The sequence below is a fragment of the Balaenoptera musculus genome, chromosome 6, assembly GCF_009873245.2.
Source record: "Balaenoptera musculus isolate JJ_BM4_2016_0621 chromosome 6, mBalMus1.pri.v3, whole genome shotgun sequence".
Lineage (NCBI taxonomy): Eukaryota > Metazoa > Chordata > Mammalia > Artiodactyla > Balaenopteridae > Balaenoptera > Balaenoptera musculus.
This window is the reverse complement of record NC_045790.1, coordinates 30,371,696-30,384,947: the sequence shown is the minus strand read 5'-3', so window position 1 is coordinate 30,384,947 and position 13,252 is coordinate 30,371,696. Positions and strand designations below refer to the sequence as shown.

At 43.3% G+C, this 13,252-nt stretch overlaps 1 protein-coding gene across 6 annotated transcripts in view; it reads left to right on the top strand.

Annotated features, from left to right (window-relative positions):
• Positions 1-10,966: 10,966 nt before the first annotated feature.
• The window catches only part of DAPK1 (death associated protein kinase 1), a 211,395-nt gene continuing 209,109 nt past the window's right edge, over positions 10,967-13,252 (top strand). For 4 of the 6 annotated variants that reach the window (XM_036856619.1, XM_036856615.1, XM_036856620.1 and 1 more), the window contains exons 1-2: positions 10,973-11,290; positions 12,149-12,318. In XM_036856619.1, the coding sequence (XP_036712514.1) occupies positions 12,257-12,318 (62 nt within the window). In that variant the 5' untranslated portion in view covers positions 10,973-11,290; positions 12,149-12,256. Of the gene's footprint in view, positions 11,291-11,900; positions 12,046-12,148; positions 12,319-13,252 lie in introns of those variants that run through there. The other 2 variants (XM_036856617.1, XM_036856616.1) reach the window with 2 other exon arrangements.

The window sequence follows — 13,252 nt, the reverse complement described above, 5'->3', positions numbered from 1 at the left end:
CACATGCAGACAATGAACTATTATTCAGTGCTAAAAAGAAGTGAGCTATCCGGCCATGACGAGACACAGAGGAAAGTTAAAAACATATTCTTAAGTGAAAGAAGCCAATCTGAAAAGGGTACATACTGTATGATTCCACATATGTGACACTCTGGAAAAGACGAAAACTATGAAGACAGTAAAATGATCGGTGGTTGCCAGGGATTAAGGGTGGGGGAGGGAAGGATGAATACTCAAAGCACAAAGGATTTTTAGGGCAGTGAAACTAGTCTGTATGACACTATAATGGTAGATACATGTCATTATCAATTTGCCCAAACCCACAGAATGTACAACACCAAGAGTGAACCCTAATGTAAGCTATGGGCTTTGGGTGATGATGATGTATCAATACAGGTTCATCAATGAGACAAATGTACCGCTCTGGTGCAGGATGTTGATGATGTTGATAATAGGGGAAGTTGTACATGTGAGGGGCAGGAACTATATGGGAAATCTCTGTACCTTCCCCTAAACTTTCCCCTCAATTAATTTGCTCTAAAAAATAAAGTCTATTAAAAAAAGTAAACCAATCAGGTGTGCATTACACATCAGTGGAATCTGGTCCACACACATATTTTGTTTGCTACTTAACCTACTTACAACTCCTGTCTGGTACTAAGCTTCATTTAAAAAGGAGAGAGAGAAATTGGCATTGAGAGCTATTATGTGACTTGCACAAGGCCCCATGGTGGTGTTCATGGCACAGTGAGTGGCGGAACCCAGGTCTCCTCAACGCAAGTCTTGCACTTCTTCTGCAAAGTTCTACCTTACAGAAGCTTCCTTGTCTGTATCCTGAAACCCTCAGAAAGACAGATGAATAGGTTAGAACAATGTCACAACTATTATTGAGAGGAAAAAAATAGGAGCCTAAAATGTAACCTACTCAAATGTGGCCAAATATAAATAATCTTTAAGGTGATGAAAGAAAAATGCTTTATGGTTTTAGAAGTGTCAAAATTGTTCAAATGCGTAAAGATGGTCACAAGAAGAATTTGCAATCACGAACCAATTCCATAAGGATTTCTGGTCTTTTTTTTTTTTTTTTTTTTTTTTTTTGCTGCACTGCGTGGCTTGTGCGATCTTAGTTCCCCGACCAGGGACTGAACCCTCAAGCTAGGCAGTGAAAGCGTGGAGTCCTAACAACTGGACGGCCAGGGAATTCCCTCTGGTCTACTTTTTAACCACACAAATCTATTATTTCTCCTTAAGGACTGGTGTACTTCCAACCAATCCTTACCTTGAAAAAGCAGACATTTAAAAAAAATCATGGCTGAATGCAGTATTTGGAGAATGATCTGATTTAGTCAAACATGTATAAGACCCACAGCTCCCACTTTTCATATGGAAGTTCTTGCATTCCATACTGCCTGACAGTAACCTAACGACCTTTTTCCATTTGTGTCCTTTTATCATTTTTAAGTTTGATTCCTTCTTCAATGGCTTTAATCATTTTAACCATTCTTATTTTACAACCTCTATCCAACTGTCCCATTAACTAAAATTCTGGGGAGAGAAGTTATTCCCGTCATTGATTAAGTCTAGTGATTCCTAATTCTGTTGTACTGGTTCCTTGAGGGTTCTACAGTTTTCAGTTATGAGCTCATCTTCAGTGGGGTTTAAGTATTCTTCCTGGGGTGAGATGAGGGCAGGTCTCTCCAGAGGAGTTTACCAGTTCAGGACTACTTTCCTGATGTAGGTGATTCTGGACCAACATAAAGTGTCAATTTTAAACTCAATTCCATGTGAGGAGGAGGCCTGAGGTTACAAATTCTCAAACACCTTGTGGCAGATCAGTTTTTGTCATCAACCCATGTTAATGGGTGGGTTTTTATCCAGTCCACCTCTTACTGAAGGTTCAATCTCTTAGAGAGTGTTTTACCTAAAACTGCCCAAAGTCTCAACTCCTGTCCCACTTGAGTATTAAAAATCCCAACCCCTTATATTCCTGAGGCTGACACCCATACCCAGTGCTGTCAGGATCCACTTGTACCTTTATTTATTCTTTTGGTTGTATCTTTCTTACTTTCTTTCAGGTACAGATGTGCCTTTAAATGATGTTATTAGTGTTTCTAATACCTCACAGCTAGAGGGTTTTAGGGTTTCTTGTTCACCATACAGCCAAGTTCAAAATGCCCTTTAGCTTTCACTGCACGGCTTCTGTTAGAGAACAAGGGAACAGCTCAGGTTGGTCAGATTATGTTATACACCTTTCTTGATAACTCTGTTACAATGCATAAAACTACTGTTATAAGTTCAAGGTTTTCCAATGAACTGGAAAATGCTGTTGTGTATTCTTTTCTGGGAGCTTTCCTTATATTTCATGATAAACAGAATTTGTAAATAAATTGAGGAAGCAGCAAACAGTGAATGGGAGAGATTTTTGGTCAAATTTGAGATTCTTAAAAAAATACTTCTCTGTGTAGCAGCCATTGATGTCAGCACATAACACATGTTCATAACCTCATACCATCCTTTGAAGCAGCACTGATGAATTTCAAAGCTTCTTGTTGCTTTAAGGAACTTTTCTAAGAGAGAAAGGGGAATCAGCTCAAACCTTCTTGGACAGATATTGGAAATTTGGCACATGCCAATTATCCCCCAAAGTCCTTCCAAACTCTAAGAAGATAAGCACAATTATTGTTGATGAACTGTTTAATTAATGCATATATTATTCAGCATACTATTTTAACTAGAATTTATGATACTATAAAGTTGCATTTTATGTGATATACATATGTATACGCACATGTACCTATAACAGTGGAGTGCTGTGGTGATGCCTACAGTGAATTTATGTCCATTTTGTTAGGCTTGGAGCATAATTTTACTCTTTTGAATTTTCATGGAGTTATTGTTGCTGAGCCTTGGCTTTTATGACATATTTTTGTTTACTGCCATAGTTTTTCCTTAGTCAGTAGTACAACCTCCAATTATTGCATTCTTTCCATGGAAAAGCGCTATATGTTTACACCATGGGCTTCATGATGCTCTAGTTTCCTGGAATGCATTTTGATTAAAAGCAAAAATTGTTTGTATATCAGAACATGATTGTAGCTAATTAATTACACCAAAAGGCAATTAATCCAGGAAAAAATTTCACTGTGTGCCATCATATGCCTAGTACCATGCTTTTTTAAGTACTAGCTTTTTGAGATATTCTAAAAGATATAAAACATGGACCTCTAACACTCAAGGGGCCTACAAGTATTTTAAAACTTATATAAATCAAATATCTAATCAAATATTTGCAAAATATTTGATTTTGCAAATCAAATGGGCAAAACCTATTTTTAAAAAGATGTATTTAAGTCATTTAAGACATACTTAAGTCAATTAAAATGTAATATTTTTTTTGGTCACGCTCTGCAGCATGCAGGATCTTAGTTCCCCAACCAGGGATTGAACCCATGTCCCCTGGAAGTGCCGAGTCCTAACAACTGGACTGCCACGGAATTCCCCCAAAATGTAAATTTTTTTTTTAATATATGAAAGAATCTAGTTAATATTTGAAAAATTAATCACCTTTGCAAAAAGTTAGGATAGGATGGGGTGGTGGGAATCTATGTTTTTTAAACATTAAGAAAGTGAGGTAGACTGGAGAGATGGGAGTGGTGTGGAGGTCTGCGGAAGAGGTGGGAAATGCATTTTCAACTATTGTGTCTTTTTTATTGTATAACCTTGATTAGGAACTACTCTCATTGATTGTGGCTGGAGAGCTCCACTGGGGGGATTTCTTCTAGGAAACTTAAGCAGGAAATTTTAGAAAAACCAAGTAGATCCTTTCTTTAAGAGGATTCTACAGAAATATAAAACGTGGCTACTTCTTAGTCATTATTCCCTGGGTTTGTCTTATTCACCATTATCCTTACCATTCAATAAATAATTAAATCAATGAGTGAACATTAAATTACTAGAAGTAATTCTGAATTCCTAGGAGGTTATAAACCCAGTGTGGTGTTCTTAAGTGGTATTTCCTCAGAAATTTTCATCATCCGACATTTCTTAAAATTAAGAGAAAATGGCAGAAATACTTAAACAACAAATTAAATTAAGCCCATTATTCTTATAAAGTTTTTTGAAAAGAATATATTTGGACTTATTAAGTCTAAACAAAAAACATCAATTTTCTAGAGGTGTGTAAATTTATGAGAATACAGCACTGAAAGGGTCAAAGATTATTGCTTTATTTGCAAATCTTCAGACTGACAAATCCCTCTGGAAAAATTTATGATGTTTGTCTTTTTAAAAAGCAATGTTTCTATAAACACTAACAAACTGCTATGAATAAGGCTGTAAATCACTTCACTGGCTTGAGTAATGGGACTTGTATTTCATGAAACCATGCCAAGAAACCTGGAGGCTTTCATTGATATTGAATCTCCTGTAATATTTAATATCTGTGTCCCAAAAAAAGACAAATTTTGATACTGACCCAAAATACTTTTACCATAATTTTTTTCTGAAAGGAAAATAAATAGAAATCAATGATATTGTCTGATGGTTTTAAAGAGGTTCATTAGTTACCAACAGAGAAAAAAACGTTAGAAGCAGTAGAAAATAAATAGAACTACCTTCACTAAATCAATGTGGCTGTAGGTTTAGATTTTGTCTGTAATTATGATTTGTACATCCAGTTCTAATGGATGAATAATGTTGAGTTCTTCCTTCTGGATGACTTTTCTTTCAGTCTTGCTTTAAGTTTGTTTGACAAAACAGAAACTCTGTTGAATGTTCCACTCTTCCCCTTCCCCATTATATCCAAATGGATATAATCCCAGTTATATCCATTTTAGGCAAATGGGGAAATGTTGCAGAATCTGGTAGCTAACTGCACTAAAAATCCAATAGCAGGAACTCTGTGGAGAGAGAAGCATACGTGTTATATGAATGCTACATTTGCATTTAATAGTAAAATAAGTGACGTGTACAGTGCTTAGAAGACAGCTCTGTGTACCTCTAGTTAGGAACCTGGCTGACATTCTGGGCCATGAGTTTTATGAGTGCTGTTCAGTGTTACCAATCTTTTGCTTCAGGTAGTGTCTGAACCTAAAAGAAATTGGGCCAGGCATAAAAGAAATCAGTCTAAGGACCAAAGGAAACATGTATCCCCAGATGTTTATAATCTCCTGTGGCCTTTCAGACGCTGGTCAGTGATTTGTATGTGTTTATTTACATCCCTCTTGTTTTTTTTTTTTTTTTTTTATAAGTTTATTTATTTATTTAGGCTGTGTTGGGTCTTCGTTTCTGTGCAAGGGCTTTCTCTAATTGCGGCAAGCGGGGGCCACTCTTCATCGCGGTGCGCGGGCCTCTCACTATCGCGGCCTCTCTCGCTGCGGAGCACAGGCTCCAGACGCGCAGGCTCAGTAATTGTGGCTCACGGGCCTAGTTGGTCCGCGGCATGTGGGATCTTCCCAGACCAGGGCTCGAACCCGTGTCCCCTGCACTGGCAGGCAGACTCTCAACCACTGCGCCACCAGGGAAGCCCCCTCTTGGTTTTTTTTACAAAGGATTTAATGAGGGTTAGCGATGCATTCAGTACCACAGGATACAATAAATAAAAATTGGAAAGAAACTGAGTTGGAGGGAAAGTAGGTGTAGACAAGTAGGCAAAATCCATGCCATGGGGTCTTAAACTCCGGGTCCCATACTCCAGTGCAGAGGGCCAGGCAGGTAATGTCAAGCCCTAATCTTTAAACCCATGCGCTACAAAAAGGCTGTGAGTCTGGAACAATGGTGGGAGAATGGGTCAGAGAGGTTCTTCAAACAGCTCACAGCTCAGAAGGAGTTGTGTAATGTGCATTTGATATTTTGTTTGTGAATATTCAATCCTGTTGCAGAAAACAAGAAAATAAATGGGATGGATGAAACTCGCGAGATTTGTTAAGCACAGAAAAGGAAGTCAGTAACCTATTAGACCAAGAAGACAGCAAATATTTATGATGCACTGTACATACAGGAGACATATAAGGCACTCAATATTCATGAGGTCTTAATTCACCACTCATTGGTGGTACCCATTCTGACTCCAAGAAACACAAGTAAAACCCATAGCTGCTCAGCAGACTAATTGGCAATCTATAGCTACTGGCAAGGCATACTTGCCCCTCTGTATTTGCTTGAGTTAATGTGCTTCTGTTCTCAAGAGTTTTGCCCCTAACACTCTCCTTTTTAGTCCTGCATCCTGTTCCTAGATGGCCTCATCTACTCTCATGCTTGAAGCTCCTCTGGTGTACACAAAAATTACCCTCGGCTATCCCATAGGTACCCAACTCCACCTGGACATTATCTAGATGCCCCATGAGCACCTCAGACTTCATATCTCCCAGATTGACCTCATCTTCTCTTTCCCCAAACAGCTTGTCCGTCTGTATTTCAGCCAACATAGCAGCAATATCTACCTAATCACTCAACCAAAAATTTGGATATTGCCCTGACTCTGTCCTTTTCCTCTAGTACCAAGTCCTGTGATTTCTACCTCATTAAAGTTTCTCATTGTCTTTCTCTACCCACCATCTCCAAGGATGTGCCAAATTAGCACTAATCACCCTGGGTATCAAAGAGTCTTCAGAGTGAAGACCTAAGTGCCGAGCACAATGGACAAGACTGCAAAGATCTCCCTTGGTTTACGTCTCCGCTCTCATCCAAGTCCGGGACACAGTGCAAAAGACCCTTCCCCTCTCTACTCTTACCTCTTGACATTTCACTGCCTGAACTCTGATTACTTACAGATTCCTGAACGAGCCATTATCTTTCTCACATCCATGATTTCATCCTCACTGTTTTCCTCTCTCTAGATGTTCTTCTCTCCCACCTCTACAACCCCACAATCCACCACCCCATCACCCACCATTTTATTCTGCTAACTCTTAATCTTCTTTCGCATGTTTTAGTGGGACTGTCAACTCCTCCAGGAAACTTCCCTGAAACCCCAGGCTCACCCCTATCATCATCCTCCATCCCTGGCCTTTATCTGAATTAAGTGCCCTCCCTTCGTGTTTCCTGACAGCAGTCTGTCAGGGCTGCAGAGGAAAGAGATAGCACACTCAAATTAGGATGATTCAAGGAGGTGTGGGAGAGGTGCAGGGGAGCCATAGGGATGGAGCAGGAACCCCAGGTTAGTAACGTGGAGCTGCCACCAACTCTAGGTCTGAAGAGACTAGGGGAGAGAGTGGTTACCAACACCTGGACAGAGAAAGTCACGTAGAAGAGTTTATCTGGTGAGGAGCAGTGACCTTTGTTTGATAGTGACCATGGCAAACTTGCAGTGAGAAAAGCAGGGCAATAACTACCCTGGCCTCATTCTTCTCCCTTCTCCTTGACCCCATGCCAGGTTCCCCATTGGCCAAACCAGCCTGCAGCCAGAACACAAGGAAATGAGTTAAAATAATCTTACAGCTCAGCCTGCAGACCAGTAAGGGTGGAGAAGGATAGAAAATACATCTAGAGAAATAAATGGATTATATCTAGCACAACCACACTTTAATAGAATTGTCTCTTTGTTCTTTAGTCTCCATCACTAGACTGAGTTATTTGAGGACAGAGAATGTTTTATTTATCTTTGCATCCTTAGTATCTAATACGTATTAGACAATAAAAGCTTATTCAGAGAATATGGCAAATTGGCCATAACCTGGAGGATTACATTTTCTGATCTTGCCACTTGCTTTCTCACTCTGGAAAATGGAGAACAGAGTGAGCTCTACAATTTTCACCGTCTGACAAAAAAGAAACATCATTTGGTCAGGAGTAATGAGTTCTCTTAGCGCTCAGTGCTGAGAGGAATTAGAGTCAATCATGTGACTGTCTACATAAGAGGCACTCAACTGCATAATGGGCAATATCTTCAACATGGAAACCACAGGTGCAGAAACATTCTTCATGGGGTCATTTAAAAATATTAGCCCTTGATAAAAGCCAAAGGCATGTTATTAAAAAGTAATCCAAAGGTGAACTGAGCTAGTGTGTTCCACTTTGACTAATCTTAGAACATCTTGCCCAAGAAATGGTTAAGCCTTAGACTTCAAAACTGACCCACTAAAAAAACTCCAGTCCTCTCTGGATTCTCTCATCTCTCATCAGCCAATAGATGAAAAGGATCAACTGAGAAACTCAATGCACTGAGGAACCATGGATCCATTAGAGGACAGAAGCCTGGGTCCCTGAATGACTATGTGGAATGGAGCCCTTTCTCTAATCTCTGCAAACCTCTGTGCTGAGAGCAAGAAATAAACCTTAAATGTGTCAAACCTCTGAGATCTGTGGAGTTTTATAGCAGCAGTTATTTTACCCTGACTAATGCAGATATAAAATAATGTCCTAAATTCTATACTGGAGTCTGTTTTAAATGTTATCACCATTATTATCATAAGCCATAGTCCATATCATATTCAAGTTCTTTTCATGGAAGTCCTTTCCAGCTTGAGTCTCATAATATCAGGATTATAGTATTGTCTTCCATAGGAGAAATGTCTCTCAGAGCTCTTCTTGCTTGGACTATGATAGAAAATATAATACCAACATTCTGATGTATTTTATAATGTAAAAAGCCCTGTTTCATGCATTATCATTTTAGAATCTCCCAGCAACTCTGAGGAATACACAAGTGTCCATTATTGTCCTAATTTTGCAGGTGGTGAAACTGCGACTAAGAAGGATAAAGTGGAGAAAACAATTTACAGAGTTGTTTGAAGATTAAGCAAGAGAATAATTTAGTCTGCCTGGCATTTGGTACATGTCAAGAATTAAGTTTTCTTACATGTTATCTATTGCCTCATAATAAACCACCCCAAAATAATGACTTAGAACAGCAGCAATCATTTATTCTGCTGGCAGAATTTGGGCTGTGAAGACACAAATAGCTGTGGGTGGGGGTAGGGTGGAACAGCTGGCTTCCTTGGGCTTCTCTCTTTCTGTGGTCTCTCCACATGGTCTCTCCACATGGCAGCCCCAGGGTAACCATGGCAGCTGAAGGCTTCCGGAGTGAGTGGAGAGAGCAAGAGCAAGAGAGCAAGCAAGAGAAAAAAGAGAGAGAGAGAAAGAGAACGTTAGGTAGAAGCTCTAACACATTATGACCCAGCCTTAGAAGGATATCACACTGTGCCACTTCTACTACATTTTCTTAAAATCAAGCCACTACAGACAACTCATATTCACGGGGAGGAGAATTAGACTCTGTTTCTTCATTGAATTTTGGGGCACATTTTCCTCTCTAAAATGCTTGCCTAAATTAGTACAGACATGAAACTAAGGGGTAAGGGACACAGCCAGGGTCATTCACAGCTAGGGTTAAATGGTTCCACCACTGTTAGATCCAAATGTGTGACTCCCAAGCCCCTGCTCTTTTTCACTACTCCAGAAAATCTCCTGTGATCAGCATGAGGGAAGACATGCTAGTCCCCAAACAGAGGCAGTTCTTCTCATTGCCTTGGAAAGTACACTTAAACATTTATTTTGCAGGAAAATATTACCCTTAAAGCAGCCATCCATAAGCACTTTCCAAGTTTCCAAGTATCTGTGTTTTTGATCCCCCACCAACAGATGTATTCATTTGCATTTCCCCTAGATGAACCACTTTTTTTGTTATTTTTGACTGTATATCTCACCTCGCAAGATCCTTTTGTATTAATTCTCAAACCCATCACTAAGGTTGATGCCGCCACCCAATTTGGAATCTTCCCTTGATTCCATCATCATGAATGTGTGCCCTTCCTGTGGGCCATTGAACGAAATGTTCTTTAAGAGGAGGGTCTGACATAAGATCTGAGGGGCATTCTTTTTTTTTTTTCTCCCAAGAATTTCTATTGAACTAAAGAGAGTTTAAACCATCTCATTTTAGAAAATCTGGAAATTTGAACGATGACATGGATCTGAAGCCTCAGAGCATTCACATACCGGTTTTTGTAACTCTCAGCAGTAAGGCAGATTTCCCTATAGGAGCTTTTCTCTGTTTAGGGATCCCCAGCAGTCCCTATGGGGAAACATCCTTTTTGTTCCCCCTGAACCCCAGGGCTTGGTGGGGGCCTGGGGTAAGAAGTAGAGAGAATGGATAAGGGTCTCCAGTGTAGACCAGCACAGTCCACAGGAATATAACTGCAAGCCACATAGGTACCATATTTTCTAATATTTGCATTTTAAAAAGTAAAAGGTGAAATTAATTTTAATAATATATTTCATTTAACCCAATATGTACAAAATACTATCATTTGAACATGCATATCATATTAATATAAAAAATATTCAAGAAATTTTTTCATCCTTATTTCCATACCAAGTCTTGGAATCTCATGTGTATTTGACACTTCTTGCACACCTCATTCCGGACTAACCACATTTCAGCTCATCAATGGACAATACTGTACTGGACTGCACACATAAACCCTTGGTTTCTGTTGCTGCCTTGGGCCTCTGAGACCTCAAACCTTTCTTCTCTGGTTTCATACCTTCTTACAGTTCAGATCTCAGCTCAAAACACCTATCCTGAACAAAAATCCCTTCTAATGCTATCCATTCCCGCCCTGTCATTCTCTATCCCGTTACCCAGCAGTATTGTCTCCATGGAACCAATCCCTTCTAAAATGATCTCATTTATTCGTTTACATATTGATTAGCTTCTCCACCAGAACGTAAGTTTCAAGAGGGCACGGATTTTTTTTAAACCTATTATGGTCTCTGTGATTTTCCGGTGCCGAGCACCGTGCCTGGACCACGAGGGGCGCTCAGGACACCTCTGCAGGATGAAGGAATCTCATTTCTCTGGAGCCCCGCCGAAGGGGGCAGCGTAGCGGCGTGTCACAGGTGGGGCGCCCATGTTGCGCGCGGCCGCGCTGGCTGAGCTCCTGGAGCGGGTGTGGGGTGAGTGGGTGTGTGCGGGGGTGTGCGCGGTAGAGCGCGCCAGCGAGCCCAGAGCGCCGAGCGGGGAGGAGCAGCCAGCGCCGCGCAGCACCCGCAGCGCCGGCCCGGCCGGGCAGCTCGGAGGTGGGTGGGCCGTGTCGCCAGCCCGCCCGCGGGGTCCCCATTGGCCGCCTGCCGGCCGCCCTCCGCCCGGAAGGCGGCGAGGAACCGAGGGGCTGCTCCGGAGCAGGAGCGGGAGAGCCCGGCCGAGCCGACGCCGGACGGACGCGCGGGATCCGCGCCCCCACTCGCTGCCTCCCTGCGCTCCCGCTGCCGCCCCCCTTGTCCCCGGCGCTGGCGCCTACCGTCGACCTCCGACAGCGCCCCGGAGAGACCCGGGCAGCTCCCGGGCGCCCGGGTGAGTGGCCGCTCGCGGCTCCCCGTCTCCTCCCGGGCCCCGCCGCCTGCTTTTGCTTTCGCGGCCGCGGCGCGGCGGGGTTGGCCCGGGCAGCGCCCAGGGCAACCGGGAAGGCCGAGGCGGGGTACACTTGACTGAGGGGAGAAGTGGGATCGCAGCCAGGAGATGCCCCCAGCCCCGCGGAACGGGTGGGAACAGGTGGCGCGGGCCGGGCGCTTTGTGTCGGGACGCGGAGACCGGGAGCGGGCGGCCGCGCCTCCCTCGGCCGCTCCCTTCCCTCCCTTGCTCCCCCGGGCGGCCGCACGCCGGGTCGGCCGGGTAACGGAGCTGGAGTCGCCAGGAATGTGCCTCTGGGGACTGCTTGGCTCGAGGGAGGAGAGAAGGTGGCTGAGGCGGCCGGGGAGGTGCGGGAGCCGAGAGGTGGCGCGGGGGCTGCACCGCCACTCCAGGCAGGAGAGGGATGCTTCCAGCTAGGCACGTTCGGCCCGGGCGAGGGCTTCATTCTTCCGCTGCGCCCCTGGAGGTGGGGAGCTGGGTGGGCGTGTGTGCAGAGAAAGGGGAGGCGGGGAGGCCAGCCACTTCCGGAGCGGGTTCTGATCCGTGCCGAGCGCCCTGCTTTCGGGGACGCGGACCCTGGGGTGCGGTTGTGCCCGGCCCCACGCGTGCGCCGGCGATGCGGGGCTGGGGGCGTCCCTGGCCCGGGTTTAACAAAGAGTGCTCCTCTCCACACGGCGGGGTGCGGCAACTCCGGAGAGGTGGTCTTCAGCGAGCGAGTCTTAGCCCTGGGGAGGGTACTTCGTTTTGAGGTTGTCATTTTATTGTTGTTATTGCTTTTTTTTTTTTTTTTTTTTTTTAAAGGACAGTTGACTGATGCATGAGGGGCCCACGGAGGCGCAGGAGCGGTGGTGATGGTTTGGGAAGCGGAGCTGAAGTGCGCTGGGCTTCCGTGAGGCGTGACAGTTTATCATGACCGTGTTCAGGCAGGAAAACGTGGATGATTACTACGACACCGGCGAGGAACTTGGCAGGTACTGGGGGTGCCGGAAGCGCACGCTTCTGGGTTGTGGGAATGCACAATACTGCGGGCAGTGGGCGGTAAACAAATGCAGTTTGAATTCAGGCGTCTCCCTCGTCCTTCCAGGAGATGTGCAAATTATAGAGAAAAGAGTTAACTAACCCAGCAAGGACTAGGGACCAGAAATAAACTACCTAAAACAAGGGGCTGGCGGTGGAGAAGAATTTCAGTGTTAGATTATGATGCAGAGTGTATTGATCAAGACCCCTGGACAAGAATAGATTTAGTTGTTTGCAGTAATGCTTGTCAGCTTTTGCCCTTCTGAGACAATGAGGCAAAAGCTGAGATATAGTTGAAACTGGAGTTAGCTCCAGTTAACTGTGAGTTAGCCCTTATGTGTGCAGAGAGTACAAACTAATTAATAGGCTTTTAAAGGCTTAATACTTTCCCTCTTTCTGAATTTTCAGAATAACATGCACAAGTATCGGTAGGTCACACATGGAGACTTGCCAGATGTTGATGTTGTGTTTGGATTTTGAAACTTCCTTGAACCAGGAATTTAAATACCCAGTTGGTGTCAGTGGTTGCTTTGGTTTCATTCGCGATGTTAAATTTTTAACACATCCCTAGTTGAGAGTCTAATATGGCTATCTGGATTCAGAGCATACTTCCATTGCTGCAGGAGCTGTGATTCTGAATATGAAGCCTTTCAGTTCCAGGTGAACAAAGAATGATTTCTTTGGGGGCCTCTAAGGGCTGGATGGGTTTCCCCTTGACTGGGGATTTGACAGGGTGTGTTATGCTCTGGTCTAACTTGAGCAGAAAACCCAGTTTTCACACCTAAATTTAAATTCAACATAAGAAATTTGACTGCAGTGTATTTGTATTGTGAGTCAAGTAGACAAAAGGATCTTAAACAAAAAAGTATGTATTTATTTACATGTGTA